The 18480-nt window shown below is 38.6% G+C and overlaps 1 protein-coding gene across 1 annotated transcript in view; it reads left to right on the top strand.

The window, feature by feature from the left end:
* LOC104393440 (atrial natriuretic peptide receptor 1-like) overlaps nt 1–8266 on the top strand; it is a 34426-nt gene extending 26160 nt beyond the window's left edge. Inside the window, exons 17-24 of the mRNA XM_010002939.1 lie at nt 13–132; nt 1002–1095; nt 1907–1994; nt 2732–2871; nt 4266–4418; nt 5077–5175; nt 7481–7572; nt 8102–8266. Coding sequence (XP_010001241.1) covers nt 13–132; nt 1002–1095; nt 1907–1994; nt 2732–2871; nt 4266–4418; nt 5077–5175; nt 7481–7572; nt 8102–8266 — 951 coding nt within the window. The remainder of the gene's footprint in view (nt 1–12; nt 133–1001; nt 1096–1906; nt 1995–2731; nt 2872–4265; nt 4419–5076; nt 5176–7480; nt 7573–8101) is intronic.
* The last annotated feature ends 10214 nt before the right edge of the window (nt 8267–18480 follow it).

The raw sequence follows: 18480 nt of genomic DNA, 5'->3' as shown, positions 1-18480 counted from the left end.
TCCCTGCCACAGTTTTTCAGAAGGTGCAGAAAAAATAATCCAGCCCAAAGGCCTACTTTTGAACAAGTCAAGAAAATGTTGTACAAGATGAATCCTAATAAAGTTAGCCCTGTTGACATGATGATGACTCTGGTAAATTTAGTTTTTTAATCCAATACAAATAAATCTGCTCACTTGCAATAACTTTCACCTCCATCTTCTGGGTTTGTTTTTTGATCTCATATCCCTTGCTTGATGAGGCAATCCACAGTCAATCATTCAACCTGAGTGGGCTGATGAAAGCAGCAGTTCTGCTTGAGATCCAGCTTTCCTTCTCATTTCACATCTGCCAGTTTTTCATAAGTTTCTCAACTTCTTTCGGGGCTGAACACTTTTGTCTCTTCAGACAAATGTTGTTTGTTTTTTAAAGCACTCTCAAGAAACAATATTCCCCTTTCCAGTGCCTCCATCATGATCTTACTGTACTGGTGATATAAAATCCCTGCGTGCCACAAATAGCACATTTACAACTCAAATTTGAACATAATATCTTAAACCCATCAGCAAATAAAAGCAATTCCTGCCTTCACAGCTTGTTGCGTCACACAAAGCAAGGTTGCAAAAAGCACAGCATAGCAGGATAGTTTACAAAACAGCACTGTGAGCTTTTGCTAAGATGTTGAGACTTAAATAACTTTGGTTTCGGTAGCATAACTAAATGCACTTCTGCAGTTTGGTCTCTGCATTGGATCAGACCCTTCCTGTTTTCACAGACTTTGAATAGCCTGGAATTGGCTTCTGCCCTTTTGCATGCCTCAAAAATCTTAATTCTAGAATAATAAATCTACCTAGGGAGGAATCTGATCTTTGGGTTTTCTAAGAAAAAAATTCACTCAGACCTGAGCCTTTGCTTACCTGAATGTTTTCAAAGAAAAATCATTCAAATGCTTAGATTCTATCCAACTGTGAATCTGTTTCAGTAAAAGGATTATTTTATGCAATTCTGTTTGTATGTTATTTAGATGGAGAAATACAGCAAACATCTGGAGATACTGGTTTCTGAAAGAACTCAGGATTTAATGCATGAAAAACAGAAGACTGACCGTCTATTGTATAGTAAGTTATGTAGCAAAAATAGCAGATACTCTTCTCGATAGTGATTATATTTTAACCATCTAATTACAAACAGAAGCTATTTGACAAGTGATTCTTTAACAGAGAACATGTAGTTTGCAATTAATATACTTGTTCCTTTCAAAGCTGGAGAGACATTTAGCTATTTTTTATATTTTCCCCCTAAAAAGCAGTGTATACATCTGAGAGCTATGACTCCATAGTGCTCTCACTTTTGTCTTGCTTGGCAGTGCTTCTGTATAGTTATAAATACTGGGGAATTGCTTTTGCGCTGAGGTTACTTCTGATGGCAGCATATCTTCTGAAATTCCACTAGAAAAAAGGGATAAAGGAGCAGGTATAACACACTGGGGGGAGGAGGGGAAGTGAGGGGAAGGAAAAGGCTGTGAAAGTGCAAGATAGGAGAAGTAAAGAAGATTTTAAAAATCTGAGAAGATATAGTAAACAAACCTAACACAGGAAAAAAATACTAGCAAAGAGTTGATAAAGAGGGAGTGAGTAATATCCCAAGTCATGTTATTAGAATCTAACCTGAGTCTGACTTGTTATGTATAGATATTGGTTTGTTTGAACCAAAAGTAATGAATTATCTGGAATATCTGGACTAGTTATCAGTCAGATTTACTGTGAAGTCTGACATCACAGCAGAGCAGATTTTGATGCAGACTGCTTTAACCTTCAGAATATTTCACATTTATGAACATTGCTTTTATACCTTAAATCAGACATGTTCTAGTTTTTGTGTGCATTTATCCATGCCAAAAGAGTAATGATGCTCTACTTTCTACAACAGGTATGTTGCCGAAGCAAATAGCAGATGACCTCAGGCAGGGAAAACATGCACAAGCTCAGAGTTACTTAAGTGCCACCATCTTTTTCAGGTAAACAAAAATGAAAGATAGCACTAGAACTGGCTCCTACTGAAGAAATTTCTAGTCTTCTAATGGAGGTGAAGCTCCTAACCGAGTACAGAATTTCTATCTAAACTGCCATTTATCACACCAGGTGGCAAAATCTGACTCTGCAAATAAGTGTCTTTCAAAATCATCACACCTCTCAATTTTTCATTATAATTACTAAAATAAAAAATGAGATTACTGTGGAGCTCTAACACACAGCAGCACATTACTTTATGTGTGTTACACACACATGCATGTATGTTTCATAAGATAGGTCTAAGTAAAGGTTCTAGCATTTAGCTGTGTAAAGGAAACTTGTTTATCCTTGGAGTCCACATGCATTTAAGGTCTTATGTCTTATGTGTGCATGAAGCAACATATAAATTGCATGTCTTCACTTGTCATAAACAGACAGATATTAAGTTCTCTTTTTCATTTGTACGTAGCCCAAAATTGAAGACCACTTAGATTGTCTCGGATTAAAATCTAGCTGTAAAAAAAGGTTTACTACATTGGTAAGCAAAAAGACTTAGGTTAGTCGGTCTGTTTTCAGTTAAAATAAAAGTTTGAAGACAAAACTATTACGGAGAATCCTTAGCAAAAGAAATACTGAAAAAGAGAATGTTGAGATAGTTCCACTGAAAAATTATTACTGTGTTCTTAGGATTGCTGGTTAAGACAGTGGATAACTATGTTATTCTTGTGGTTTTTTTTAACAGTGACATTGTTGGCTTCACTCAGCTGTCCAGCAGCAGTACACCTTACCAAGTGGTAGATCTCTTGAACAAGCTTTATACCACTTTTGATGAAATCATAGATAACTATGACGTCTATAAGGTGGAGACAATAGGAGATGCCTGTAAGTTCCTTGAGCTGTAGACCATGATAGGGCACAAGTATTTCATAGAATCATAGAACCATAGAATTGTTTGAATTGGAAGGGACCTTAAAGATCATCTAATTTCAGCCCCACTGCATGGGCAGGGACACCTCCCACTAGACTAAGTTTCTCAAGGCCCCGTCCAGCCTGACCCTGATGGGGCCACCGCGACTTCCCTGAGCAACCTGTGCCAGTGTCTTAACATCCTCACACTAAAGAATTTCTTCCTAATGTCTAACCTAAATCTCCCCTCTTTTAGTTTAAAACAATTGCTCCTTTCCCTCTCACTACAAGACCTTGAAAAAAGTCCCTCTCCAGATTTCATCAGGATAGAGATTGACTTAATGATAAGGAGGAACCGACACAGGAGATTTTGAAAGCTTATTTCCACTGGAAAGACCACACAAAACAATTACAGCTGAAGCCCTAGCAAAACCCTAGCAAACTTTAGGAGCATTTTCCTGCATACCTTTCATAATTTCAACAAGTAATGAATCTTGTGGATGGGACAAATGAGTTGAGTAAAGTACCACTGGTGTTTGTTTGGCTCCTATGACCTGCAAGGTCTCACTTTAAACCTTGGCAACAGATTAATCACAGTTGAAAACTTCTCTTTCACAGGAATGCAGCTGAAAATATGCCATTCCATAAGCTTTAGTATCTTTTCTGTTCTGCAAAGACCACAACAACCTTCTCTCTCCTAATACTCTGTAGGGGCTTGGCTGCCTCCTCTTTTTGGATTTTAGGAAAATGGCTATTTGCTACCATGGGAATCTGCTGGATTGAGTAGCATTAAAACTGAATTCCATCAAAAACCAAGCCAAATCCAGCAGGATTTTTGCATGAGGCAGACAGAAAATCCTATAAAAGATGTGGAAAAAACCTCACTTTTATTTCTGTGGCATGGTTGAGCATGTTCTGGAGCAGAAAATTCCTGGACAAATGCATCGAAGGGATATTGAAGAGAAATGTCTCATCTCCTACAAAGTACAAGTCACTGCCAAAAGCATAGGGCAATGCCTAGTGGGAATCATTGTGTCTTTTTATAATACCTGCCCAAAGACAAATGTTATTAAGCAGCTACTTTCCCACTACCTGTGTCACTTCAAGCATCCTCAATGGAGGGAGGGAGAAAAAAAGGCTAGGAAGGAATAAATTGTATGGAAAAATAAGAAGCAAATCTAACGTTTTTCAGAGGTAGGATAATTACACACATGAGGTGTTGCCCTATCCTTAACTTGTTTCTGGCTTTCTTTGCTCAGGCACAACTGTGCAACAAGATGTGAAGGAATAGGGGTTTATTTTTCTCTGAGACCATGTTTTTTGGTAAATCTGTGAGTAATGGCAAAGGTTAACACAGCTGCATTGTTAAGATATGGTGGTGTCGGGAGTACCCAAAGAGAATGGGATCCTTCACGCCGGTGAGATCGCGAGCATGGCTTTAGACCTTCTAGATGTCTGCAGGACTTTTAAGATCCCACACAAGCCCAACACCCTCCTAAAGATAAGAGCAGGAATTCACTCAGGTATGTTGAAAGACCTGCAAAAAAATCTTGTTCTGGTTTAACAGATGTTTCTGTAGTGGCATTTCCTCTCCATTAAAAATTAAGTTAATTTCTTGACATGGGGTGGAACACCTCATAGAGGTCATCCCAGCAGAATAAACTATTGGATGCCTGAAACAGTGGGAACACAATGCAGAATACAACATTGGAAACACCATGACACCAGTGCCTTGGCTTATGTGAGTGAAGACTGTTAGAGAGTGTATCTTCTGTATTTTAAATCACCAGGGTCTGACAGGAAGGAATCAAAATGCTCACTTTCTACCTTCAGTGGGGGACACCTACTTCCTCTTACTGATTTTCCAGGTGACTAGTCAGTGTTGTCACTGCCCTGCAAAATACTCTGTTATGTTTTGGAACATGATTGTGCAGGTGCCTTAATTAATGCACAGTACCTACATCCCATCATCCCTTTCCCCACCATTCTCCTTTCAGACCCTTTTGTAATTCCTTCCATGGCTCTGGAAATCACCTATAAGTCAGATATATAACCAATAGGAGACCATCTTCACACTTGGTCTCTATCTTATTAATTAATGAGATACAAGATAATGTAGGGAGCAGCCAGGAGGCTGATTCTGTGATTTGAAGCCACAAAATAGCTTGTTTTCTTTTACAGGGGCGGTTGTAGCTGGAGTTGTTGGGACAAAAATGCCACGGTATTGTTTATTTGGAGATACTGTGAACACAGCTTCTAGGATGGAATCTACCAGTGAAGGTAACAACAAACCGCAGATGTTGTTTTGACCTTCCCTTAATGAGTTCTGAAAAAATGTTGTTGATTTTTGAGTACTGTCCTGTTAAAATGGCTTCAAATCATGTAAAGAAGGTGCTGATTTCTCTGTCCAACTTGCCTGCGGGCAAATTATGCCAGTGATATTCTCTACAACCTTTGTAACAAGATCCCCCCAGTTCAGCCAGTCTCAGATTTTCAGGGCTTTGAAAATCTCTACAATGAGAAGAGTAAGAATCAGATAAAATGAGAGGTAAGTGTATATGTTCACTCTTTCTATTCCTTCCTGGCACCCGGCTGATTTTATAGTAAAATTATTTTCATTATGCTTCTTTTTCAGTGATAACTGAAAACACAGGAGATTATAGGACACCAGGAGAGCTCTGTGTGTCTTTAACCAGTATAGAAGATTATATATGTGTCCTTTAGCAAAAAGATTAGACAGAAATCTTCAGAGATTAAATCATGAAGATATGCGCAGTTGCACCTCTTTCTAAGAGATAACAGAGCTCCATGTTTAGTTAACAAGCTTTATCTTTAACCAATATGAGCACTTGAACCTCAACTTCTGAAGTATTTTAGCCTGATCTGCAAGAAAAGAAAAAGGATGAGGGACTGATTCATGATCAAGCAACCTCAACGGCTTATTTTTGTATCTTTTGTTCATGAAATGAAGCTGAATAGTTTCATGTCTCATACTGCAATGCTCTGTAACTGGATTTGCATTAGGCAAAATCAAGACATTTTCAAGTTTAATTTCATTATAAACAGTGATGCTTTCAACATCTATTATGATCCACTAAGAACAAGGCAGAAGGTTTAGTGTGGGGATTTGAGAATCAATCAGGATCCAATCCTTCTCATCATTTTATGAAATTTCCCAGAGCATCAGTGGACAACATGTAAATTGATTTTCCATCTGTCAGCCTCCCTGACAGAGATAACTCTTTTTCTTCACCTCCTCTTTTCAGGCTCCTTGTATCATCCCATATGAATTGTATCCAAAATCTGCTTCCATCATTTTTCATATTTCATCTGTTGTTCTGGATGTCAGACTATTTTTTCACATACTATAGTGTTTTTCACAACACTATACAAAAAGTATAAACTCAGAGCTTCTTAGCTTTTAAGTCTTCCTTTTATCTCCCTCTTTCTCTGGCCTCATACATCTAAGGATCTCAAATTTCATTAACAATTTTTAACTCTAAAGTTATCATTTTGCAATCAATTAATTAATTACTAGCAATGCAAATTAAAATTGCTATCAGCTGGAATCTGAGTGCTAGTGTCTTGTTCCCAAGCAGCGTGACCAGTTTAATTATTATGTATCCACTGGAAAGACTAGTCTAGAGGCATGTATCTTCATATGTTCAAACATATATTTCAGGCTTACTGGTCTACAGAGAGTGTTTTGAGACTAATTTAAAATAATTTTAAACAAACAAACAAACAAAGTGGTTATTACAAACCCCATCACTTTCTGATGTAAGAAGAGTCAGTAAGACTATTTTTGCCTGTCCTACTATCATCTGGGATCTTTTTCAAACAAAGATGCATAATGATAGTCTGTGTCACAGAATGTTAAAAGCAATAAACAAACAAACCAAACCAAACCAAAACAAAAAAAACCCAAAACAACAACAAAAAAACACCAACCAGGATTGTTTTGGGCAATTTTCCAAATTTAGTCATAATTTTGTTTCCTGGCAGAAGTAGGAGTATTCAGAGTTTGTCCTGTCTGGTCTCCTCATTGGTCCTTCCTACATCATTTGCAAAAGGCAAGGCAGCCAGGGTTTACGTGAAGATAAATTCTCAACTAAGGAAAATTCACATTAAAAACAAACAAACAAAGAAAACAACAACAAAATAAGTGGAATTATGGTGTAATTATCTCTCCCTCTGTTTTATTTACAGGAAAGCAAGGATGGCAGTTTCTTTAATGTTTATTATTGACCAGGAGATAGAACTACTTACAGTTTTCTTCACAGGATGAAAAGGGTACTTGTCAGTAACTCCAGCTATGAAGCGTAGACAAATAATATTAGATGCAGGATATGGAGAGTGGTGTTTGCTGACAGCCACATATTTGTCCTGAGATGCCCTCACACATTGCCCAGGATACTGGAGCTTGCGTGCAAACATTTCCAGTATCAGAAGAATGACAGCAAACACATGAAAAAAGCAAGGAGGGGGATTAATGAATCTTGAAGTCTTTGGCACTAAGAGGGGAACAGGTCTGTCTTAGGTATTTAAATTGTTACAATATTATCACAATTGTCTGTCTTTCCAGCTCTTAAAATACAGTGCAGTTCAAGTTCATACCAGCTGTTGGAGCAGATCGGAGAGTATGTGTTAGTATGCCGTGGGAATTTACAAGTCAAGGTGTGTATGCAACATTTATACTCAGCTTTTCAGAGAGGAGAGTGTGAAAGTACTCTGGACTCCCTGAATTTTAACCCATGGAGTCCCTTGTATCTCAGAGCCCTTGAGTTATACCTCCCTGAAAAAAGGAGCATGAAGTTTTAAATCAGGATTGATTTCTTTGGCTTGTTCATGGGACAAATCTGATAATTCAGAGATGAAGGACTTAGCCAAACTTGGAAGTATTGTGTGGCATGTCACTTTGTCATAACTGCTTGAAATCAAAAAAGGATGTCTCATAGGAGACATCCTAAGTTCCTTAAGAGGACTAACATACTTCTGGCCCCAGTTTTGGATGGGACTTCAAATTATTGTTTTAATCCATAGTGCTTTCACTGTCATTTAAGGAAAATGTTATGCCTTCGTTTTTCTGTATGTAAAATGGCTGAAAGGCACATCAGTCTCCTTTTGGGACTTGTTTTGAGTTGTAATAAGATTATTACACAAATGGTGGCTAGCATTGTAACCCCATGACTCACTCTCTTCTTAGGGGAAAGGAGACATGGTAACTTACTGGCTTGAAGGTAAGAAAGCCTCTGCCACCCAGAAGGCAGTCACCAGCATTCCTGTGACTCTTCAAGACCCCAACAGACCTTCATTTGGTTTGATACCAGGTGTCCTTCCCAGTGATCCTCTCTCAAGTCTTGCTTACTAGCCACTTACTAACTCCAGCATCCATCCTGCTTTTAGTCTGTTAGATCATCCTGCAGAATTAGGAAGTAAGAAGAGATAGTATGGCTCTTTGGTCTTATGGATGTATTAGCTCAGACTTTATTCATGCACATCTCTCTTCCACCAGTGGCAGCAAAAATACAAAGCAGCAAAAACTCATCTTGAGGAATGATTCACAAAACTGGCCCACCAGCTACTAGGGCAGAACATAGCTCCCAGTGTTACTTTTGCCAGGTAATCCCCTGCCAGCAGCCTGCATCACTTCAAAACCAGCTGGTTAGACATTCCAACCTGTAGGCTGCTCCCCCAGGGAAGAAGGAAACAGTCCAGTGTTCCTATTTAGTGGCATGGTAAAACTTGTGGGTGTGATTGGTTTTGTGCTGCAAAAGAGAAAAATGAGATGTGTATTGTTAGAAAGCAAGGCCCATTGAAAGATGAGGATGAAGCTGTGCAGCTATATTGGATACAAATTGAAACAAAATTTGTGCTCCGGCTTCTGTTTCATCTCCATTGCCTGCCACACAGAGAGAAGAATTAAGAAGAAAGTCCAGGGTATTTCCATGGTGTCAACACTTAGTGGTATCTGCCATCTTGGTAGTGAGATGTAAAATTTTTGGGAGAGAAGTGAAAGACATTGCATGCTGTTGTGAGAGAGAAGAGAGTCTGTGGCTGCTTTGGGATTTCTCAGGAAAACTGCTCTTTACTTTGGCACATGTTATGGAGTTGCTTTCACTGAAGTGGTGGTGTACTTACTATAGCTGGCTAGCTGTCTGGCTGTGAAATCAGGCAGCCCTCTTGAGTGACTATGTAATTTAGGACATAGTTTAGAAAAGGTCATTCCTGAGCAAGCATTTCCTGTAAAGAGAGACCTGTCATGACCAGTGAAATAATCCCCATGGTTCTGTAAGCATTAATGGTGTTGACTTTCTTTAAAAGCAACTGTGTACGATGGACCCTGTTCATACTTTCTAGGGTTTTATTCATGGCAATAAATTACCTTTCAGGGATAATCTGTTTTGAAATTTTGGCCAGTTTCGTTGAACTGATTAGCAGTCAAACAGAAATAGACACATGAAACAGTTGAAGGAAGGACACCAGGAGTCACAGCAGTTCCACCACAATGTGAACTGGACTGGCCAAAGCTAACTGGAAGAGGCTGAAAAGGAAGGACTGTGAGTGACACAGCACCATTTACTCCTCCTTATTCTGCTGGCTAATCCTCCAGTCTGTCCCCAGTTCTAGGAACACATATAAAAACACATATGTAGATCCAATTTTTCTGGTATAAATTTATTTAGCTTAAACGAGCAGCTCACTAGTTGTCCATGTTGTCATGTAGCTAGCATTTCTAAATTCTGAGTATGTGCTGTGTGATAGTAATAGGAGAGCCACACTGCAGTTCTTCAGCTTCTGTGGGAAGTAAATGCAGTGGTAACATTAGGTTTTTCACAGATGCCTAATAGAGGTAGAAAGTTAAGTCCTTCTGAAGACTTGCTTGAAATCCACAGAAAAATATAGAACATTCTTAGTGAAATTCTGTTTCAGAAGTCTGTGGGAATAATGCCTCTTGAATGAGACCAGATCTCAGCAAGGGACATTCACATAGCTGACCTTGTCACATGAGATCCCAACATAGCCAGTTTTTTTAAAAAATAAACATTTTAATTTGGTTCATATATTTTTCTAAACCTAAAAGATTGCTTTCTATATTTTTTTCATTTCATATTACTACATAGTACAGTACAATTACCTTATTTATACTCTTAGCAAAATAAACCTTTCAGGTATCCAGAACCTAGAGATACCCTTTAGTACCATTTCCATTATCCAAATGCTACCTGGGTATTGTGAAATTCTGCTTTATTATAGTGCTGCATGATGTATGATATAGTTGACATTAGTGTTTTAATGAGTTAGCATTTTTTTTTTACATTTTTATTAGAAAGGTGCATATCATGGGGTCTTTAAGCAAGCATGAATGTGAAATCATATTGTTTGCTATATGTTCATCTGTAGCAGTACTTCAGCTTTAACTCTTCTGCTTTATTTGTTGATTGGAGGTTTTTTGTGGGTTTTGGTTTTTGTTTGTCTGTGGTTTGTTGGTTTTTTTACAATTAAAAGCTTTTAAATTAATGTCTTCTGAGTTTAAAGTCTTCTAAACAGAAAGGAGTAATGAGAGACCATTAGCAAGCTTGTTGGATTTACATCCTTCACTACTAACACATCCTTGGGTACTAGTCAAAGACTAGTGAAGATGGTAGAGATAATGCTGCTGATTTCAAGATGCTTAAGGTCTGGTGGTTATCTACAAAAGACATACAGCTTGAACACCACCAGTGTCAGCCTGCCTCTGTTTTATTATCTCTTGATCCTCTCCTTGAACAGAGCATCTCCAAAATAACTAGAATATTTTCTAAGGATCACTGAATCTGTGGTATCTCTCCTGAAGCTTCAAGCAGTAGTCTTTATTAATGTCAGTCTGTCTGATGGCTGTTCTTCCTCCAGAAGATAAAAGTACAGGGTAATTAATATTATAGATGCAAATGTCCTCAGTCAACTGGTAAGTACTTAAGATTTATCTCAGGCATTTTGACAGATGTGGTCAATGGCTGTAACCATATTTCATTGTCAACTACTGAAGCAATAGGCAGATTTCAGGGACATCAGCTCTGAATGGATGGCATAGCTGTGGAGATAATTTTTTTCTGCACTGTTGTGGCCATGCAGGTATATATATGCATAAGAATATATACATAGAATATTTATAATATAGAGAGAATTATATATTCATATATATTTAGTGGCAGATTTGGCAGTTCTAACAGTTGGACTTGATAATCTTAAAGGTCCTTTCTAACCTGAATAAGTTCTATGATTCTATGAAATGTAAAACATGTCTGGCTATAAATATAACTGTAGAGGGAAAAGTTAGTGCAAATCAATACCCAGTAAAAGGACATGAAATTGTTGATAATTGTTGCCTCAGGTTTGAACTCTGCAAGCATCTCAGTTTTTGAACCTACCAAGGGAACACAAAGTGATGCTCTGCACCAAACTGCATATATAAGGGCAAGTGGTCTTCATAGCACCTGCAAATCAAAACACTGTCCCATCTCACCACTATAAATCTATATCCTTCTGTGGGGTGGCACTTGCAACTGATGTTACTACAAATTCAGATCTCCAGAGAGTTACAGTTCCTGGTATTTCTCACTACCCATGAAATGCAGCAAGGGAGCTTGTGGCTAGTGCTGTAGCTGCTGACTGAAGTCCCAATGACTTTGGCAATATGCAAGAAAGCATTTACCAGCTGGTAAAACTGAAGTATCATAGCTAGCACAGTGCTAATCTATGACACTCTTTAAATCCACAGAGATTCACATCCCTGATGTGGAATTAGTGAGCCAATCTAGCAAGTATTATTTTCTAAAATGGCACTCCGTACAGATAGACACGTGACATGTTCCTCCTTTCCTAGGAGGTTCTATTTTTACCAGAAAATAGGAAAATAATTGTAATAATAGAGCTGAAGAACTGAAGGTGTTATGTACTTTATAGATAATTTAGTTCTTCACTCAGTGGCCATTCATTGTCCATGGTCATGCAAAATAATGCAGAGGATAATATTGCTGTGTTCATGATGTGGTGATTTTATGGAAAGGTTGTGTATTTTGGTCATTTATTTCAGCTCAATCTATATGCAGGCGAGGATGCAGGCAGATACATTAAATGAATCACATGACACAAAAACTGACTTATGGAAGTCTTTAATTAGATCAATAAACATACACTATATTGTTTCAGTTTGAATGTTAAAGAACAGATTTAGTAACCACAATATTTCTAAAAATCCCAACAAGTAAAAAAAAAAAAAAGTTAATGTATTCAGGTGTAAAACTTTATATATTTTATTCTAACAATTGGCTTTGGAAAAAAAGACTGTGCTTTGCCACCAACAAGTTAGTCCTTATCCCCTAGATTCGGTAGCAAACATCTTGTATTTAGCTTGTTATCAATATGTGCAGAGGGTCTCCAGTTCCATGGCTAACAGAGAAGTTACCTGCTGCTTCACCCAGCTAATTAGTAAAACAAAAAATATGTATTTGAAGAACAGTGAAATGAAATAAGGTGTTCCTTGCAAACAGTGCAGGGGCATAGTATGAGTGTTGAGCCTGACTCTGCAGTCAGAGGATGTGGGGTGTCCTGAAGATCTGTTTCTCAGGAAGGATTTGCCTGAGGCTCCCCAGCAGTTCAGACATCTCTCTCTCCAACCCAGTTCATACTCCCAAAAGTTATTAATAGCCCTTCCATCTGAGTTGGCCTCAATAGCAAGATTCTTTGGTTTTTTAAGAATGTCTTTCTGGGACTGTCCTTTCAGACCACTGAAAAGACTCTGCTATGCAAGATTATTCTGATTATTCTCCAGCTGGCTACCATCTGCTTTTCAGCTAATGAGCATTCTGTCCTCTTAATTCCTGACTGAATTTTTCCTTACTTCACACCAGTCAGTGTAAAACATTGGATTGTACATTGTTACATTCTAAATTGGAAGTCGACAATAAAATAATTTTCAACCCAATGTTCTCTGCAAAGAAAACAGGGGAAAAATCCCTCTCCTCCTAATTTACAATTTTCTAAAATGCACTTTCTGATGTAGAGATATAAAACAACCAGTTTGAAAAGTAAGAGAGTGGGTTTTGTAGAATTTGTGTGGGAACCCTAATCACTGAAACCTTACAATGAGCATGCATGAGTCTATGTGATCTTATTTAGTGTCCTGTAGTATACTGACCACATTCCTCTGGTTCAGACAGGGAACCAAGCTCCCCCATCACCTGTACTTGTACCTCACCTTCGCACTGCACTAGGTCTTAAGGCATATGTAACCTTTTTGGAACTAACCTCTAGTGCTGGATTTAATGGTTTTCATACATTACTGCTTTTGACTTTGAAGCTCTGCATGAAATTTTTACTGTTAATACTTAATGAAATTTGCCTTGGATTTTGATGGCAATAGAATAGGTAGTTCCTAGCCAGTGAATGCCAAATAGGATGATACTGTACTCGCATACTTAGGTTCATGAGTGTGCATATTTGCCAAGTATTATCACTGCATTTATAGTCAAATACAGTGGTGTGAAAATAAGGGTTTTGATGAGCTCTGAAAATGGATCAGCATTCCTGGCATCAGATCCGTTTTACATACCCATTTTTTTCTGTGGCTCTTGCATCTTGCCTCCAGGCAGAAAAACACTCAGGTTTTTTCCCTACCTGGGGACTCTGTTCAGGGTAAGATATCAAAGAAAAGCTACACATATGGAAGAATGCACCAAAACATATTGCCTATGTGACCAGAATATAACACAGTTAATCTAACAAAGTAATGAAATATTGTCTGTGAAGCCTTTTTGATGTCATTTACTTTCATGAATAATACTTTTTCTGTTCTTGTCTCACTAGAAAAAGTACACAGACAGATTTTCATTTTAACCCTTTTCCCCTTGCTAAGTAACAAAGCTGTAGGTTGAAAAAATACCACTGCTGGATCTATCAGAATTGACGAAGGATTTGAGGCTTTTTTACCAGTGGTTTGGGGAAATGCTGAATGCAAAGCACTGAAAAATTTAAGTTTTCAATTGGTATCAGAGCTGGGTTTTCACAGGGGTTATAATGAAGTACAGTCCTGGGACATTTAAACTGTGTATGCTGTTGGGAGAACTTTGTGTCCTTAAAGAGCCACAGTCGAGTTCTTCTTAGAAAAATTCTCATCTCTTCAAGGATGGAAGGGATTTTAAATTGCAATAATAGGCTGCGGAATAAAATTTGGGTGAGGTGTTGGAAAGACGCAGTGGTTCTCTGAGAAGATCTCAAATTAATATATTGCTATGGTGCATTCTGTGACCTGCTCTTGCAAACAGATGTGTAATGCATATGCAGTTATATGTGGTGCAGTGTTTATAAGTAAAAACATTAAGCATAAACACTTCTTTGAGCATCTGACAATAGGATAGTTGGGGCTAATCCATGCCACTGTTCTGAACAGAAAATAAACCAATGATAGCTGGATCTCCTTGCCAGGTAAAGACATACAGGATCTCTTCCACTGAGATGACTGTTATATTAAAGGTGATAATAACTGATGAAAGCTTGCCAGAGTGCATCAAAAGCGAATTCTAGATCCACTCTCTGTGTTTTTTCTAAAGATCAAGCATAAAAGGGCCGAGAGAAGTTACAACCTGGTGACCATTTTTTCACAGCAGGGATAGCATGTTCTGACCAGCTGCAGAGCCAAAATGGGCTCAGGATGAGCTGCTTTGCAGCTGATGCCCCATTCTGTGTGTTCAGAATGTGTCAAGAAAACTTCTCTGGTCTACGTATTAGGAAACTGCTCTACAGTTTTAATGTGATTGATATTTGAAACTTTCACAGAAACCTTTCAAGATTCAGAAAATCTCCCATGTCAGCACTGCATTCTCTAGCAATATGGCTTTACCAGCAATGTGTTCAGATTCAAGTTTCTGAGTGCAGATTGTGCTCTGCATATAAATAGATCAATCCCTAGATGCTCATGAAAATCAGGCTGGAAGCACCTTTGTGGCCTGACAGTTACCCATCCCTAACCAATCTCTACAGCACCTTTACTGTGAAACTTATTACACAGAGATGCAAAATCCCAGGCCTGTGCTGCAAGGACTGACAATATTGCAGGATGCCTCAATGTAACAGCTTACATGGGACAGATGGTGTAGGGTCAGGTTCTAACACCCAGGTCAAGAGCAGGAGCTCACTCTGCAAACAGCCTGGCATGTATGAGGTGAAATGCTAAGAGAGGTCATAGTGGCTTTTACTCTGCTAATTACAACATAATAAATAGTTACTGGAGCCAGGACTGCAGAGAGGTTGGAAGGCATGGGGAGGAACTGCCTGTGGAAGAGCACCACATTTCTGCAGAATGCAGGTCGAGAATACAATGCCAATCCCAAGGGACATGAACCCTAAGCATGCTCACACTCTGCTTGTTCAGTTTCAGGCAGAAAGGACCAGCTATTGTTTAGTGCTCCATGAGGACAAACTGATTAAAATCCAAATTTTCTATTAAAGGCTTTGCAATGATCATGTTGTGACTGTAAAAATGATATTGTGAAAATAGAAGTTTAAAACAAGCAACACAAAATTGCCTTGTGTATAGTTCATCTGTATATCAAGTTTCTTAAAAGAAGGTATGCTCCACTGTAGCACTATGATAAACGCTATTCTAAAAATAAATCTTGTTTCTCTTAGGACCCTTCTCTGCATGTCCAGATCACCAGTCTTCTTCAAACGCTAATGCATGTACTATCAGACCAAGAAATACATGGCCATTTACTTCAAATAAACCAGGGGTTAACCCACTCCACTACAGGTGTGTGCATTGTTTGGAGGATAGCATTGAGAAACAAAGCGGAATTTGGCCCCAAAGTTCGAGCAAGAACAGAAAGAAGCTCTTGTGGCTGGGCTGAATAAAAACGAAGCCCCAGTAATTCTCTGGCCGGGTCATGGTATCTACATAAAAAACTTGAAGCTGCTGTCTTTCATTAAATAAGCAGTAGATTTCTACTGGGAAAACCGTATGAAAAAAGCTCACTTAAAAAAAAAAACACAAAAAACCACAAAAAAACAAAAACACACAAGCCCCCACAAAACTGAACACCAATATTGTTCATTTTTAAATGAACAAAATTTTAACTCTTATGTTTAAAATGGCCAATTACCACTCTGCTTAACTAGCAGAAAAGAAAGGAAAAATCATGGAGCAAGAGATTTTACAGGCAGTATTAATGTATTTCTTTAACTTCAAATTTTCACATGTTCAATAAAAAAACCTTAGTAGATTATGGTGGATTAGCCTAGAAATATTGCTTAAACTTGTGTTTTGTTAATGAAGTCTTACCTCAGCTAAAAAAGGACATTGCTGATAAATACCGCATTTTAAACATATCTTCTTTTATCTCTTTCTACATTGTGGGAAATTTTCACTTCCATTAAACTTTGCTTTAATACAAACATGCTCTTGTTTTAATACTAAGAATGGAATAAAGCACATGACTCAGTCCTGCATGGCTGTATCTCAAGATACATATTTACCATTCTATTTGTCACTAGAGTTTACTGTCTTGCCTCATAAAACCCTATATAACTTTTGACAGAGAACATCTAATCCTTGACAAAATTGAAAAACTTGACCTCTTCAATATATATTTGCAGAACTTTACAAATGCAGGTTCCCAGCAGGCTGAAGCTTTGCTCTTTTATGCAAGGCAAGCTATTGTTCAAAACCCTGGCAAAGGCAGTATGCAGCTTCCTGGTAGCCTGCTTCCTCACTGTGAGTCTGGTCTTCAGGTATGCTGAACACCCATGGGTATATGCTGAGACCCTCACCTGCTTCCCTTGTGAACATGAGACAAATGACCCTATTCCTCATCTTGTACATTAGCAGTATTTTAGCTGTTGGCTTCAGAGGTCATGAAATAAGACTTCAGAGTGCCATCAAAGAGCTTTTCTGTACCTAGCAGAATGAGGTCCTGCTCTGACTAAACCTGCAGGAGACAATCTGCCTCAGAGAGTGTTTTTATGTGGAAGTGGAAGCTGGACATGTCAGGGAGAGAGCCTGGTTTTGTGGAATTCCTTTGCTCAGTGGAAAAAACTTTGGATGTACAGAAAATAAGTGTTCATTGACTCCCACAGCACTGCTGCTCCATGCCAGAGCAGCAAAGCTGCCTGTAACCACCTATTGAGACTTTGCCTGACTCAACCTAGCTAGTATTTTTTTACTTTATTCTAATAGCAACCTGATACCCCCACCAAAGCCTGGCCAGAGTTAACATCTTGTTAGGTCTATAAGAAACCAAACTACCTTATGTAAAAAAACCATATTTCCTCCTTCTGGAAATGTCTTCAGAGACTGGTTGTCTGTAACAATTTGGCACAAGTTTCCAAACAAACAAGCTAGTGGGCACATGAAGTTTCCATTAACTTTCCAAACAAATCCATGGACAGTGAAGAGTGGGCAGCTCATTTCAGTCAAAAATTCCTTACCACTTTCTACACTACATCTCAGACTGCTACAAAAGAAAGGCTGTTTTTCTTCTCTCCTACCCTGGTGATTCAATACAAATTAGCAAATTACTCTGGTGTTTAGTAACTATTACCCTAAGAGCTTAACCCTTCAAGTAGTGGCTTAGCATGCACATCCTATTACACCACATCTCTGTTACCTACGTAGTAGAGGCCAGGTAAGATTTTTATACATAGCATGGAACATGCAATTTACTGTTGGACGGAATAGCTGGGATTTGTGTTCCCCTTCCTGCAGCAGACTCAGATTTTCAATGGTTAATCTTCATTCCTCACTTCATACCTCTCTTGCTATGTATGCATAAACTGTGAACAAAAACATCTGTCAGCCAGGTCCTCTGTTCCCTGCCCCTAGCAAGGCATGGCTTTGAGACCCCTGAGTGGACTGTAATCATTCATCAGACATAGAGAAACATCTGGCATTTTAGAAAAGGCACACGAAAATGACATTTTTGGAAGAGTCAGATTCAGCTCCGAACACAACCCATGGGGGTCTTATCCCTAAATGAATTTAGAGGTACTGAAATATATTTTTAAGATCTGAGTCCACTGACATCTGCTCCTAGTCTTTGAAAGAATTGAGTCATTATCATGTTGTAATCTCCTTGTCAAGTATGCCTATAAAATCCTAAAGTGTTAGAAACATTCCAGTGAACTCAGTGCCAGTATGGAATGAAGCTAAAACCTGCACCTTGCATGCTACTGCTGATGAATTAGCCTTTGAAAACTCCCCTGAGACTATCTGGCTCCCAGGAGACTTTCAGAAGAGTCCGCAGGGTCAGCACATGAATTCCTTGAAGCAAAGGAAGATAAAATCCTGCCAGGATGAAGGAAGAAAGACAAATCACTTCTACACTGCCCAACATGAGCCAGCTATTGGGAGTACATGCTGACATCTCTCCATCCCTCCCCAAACAAAGTGACAATATTACTAAGACCTGCTTAGCCAGAGAGAACCATATTCTTTCCTATAGGCAGCTCCAGTTTTGATTCTGCTCTTGATCTCACCTGACAGCCACTGCTGCCAGTGTCTATGGGCTTGGGTACAAGAGGTATCAGGAAAACAAAAGGGACAGAAATATA

The sequence above is a fragment of the Chaetura pelagica genome, unplaced genomic scaffold (assembly GCF_000747805.2).
Source record: "Chaetura pelagica isolate M959 unplaced genomic scaffold, ChaPel_1.0 scaffold391, whole genome shotgun sequence".
NCBI lineage: Eukaryota > Metazoa > Chordata > Aves > Apodiformes > Apodidae > Chaetura > Chaetura pelagica.
Note: the sequence above shows the minus strand (reverse complement) of the source record. Positions and strands in the feature narration are given on the sequence as shown.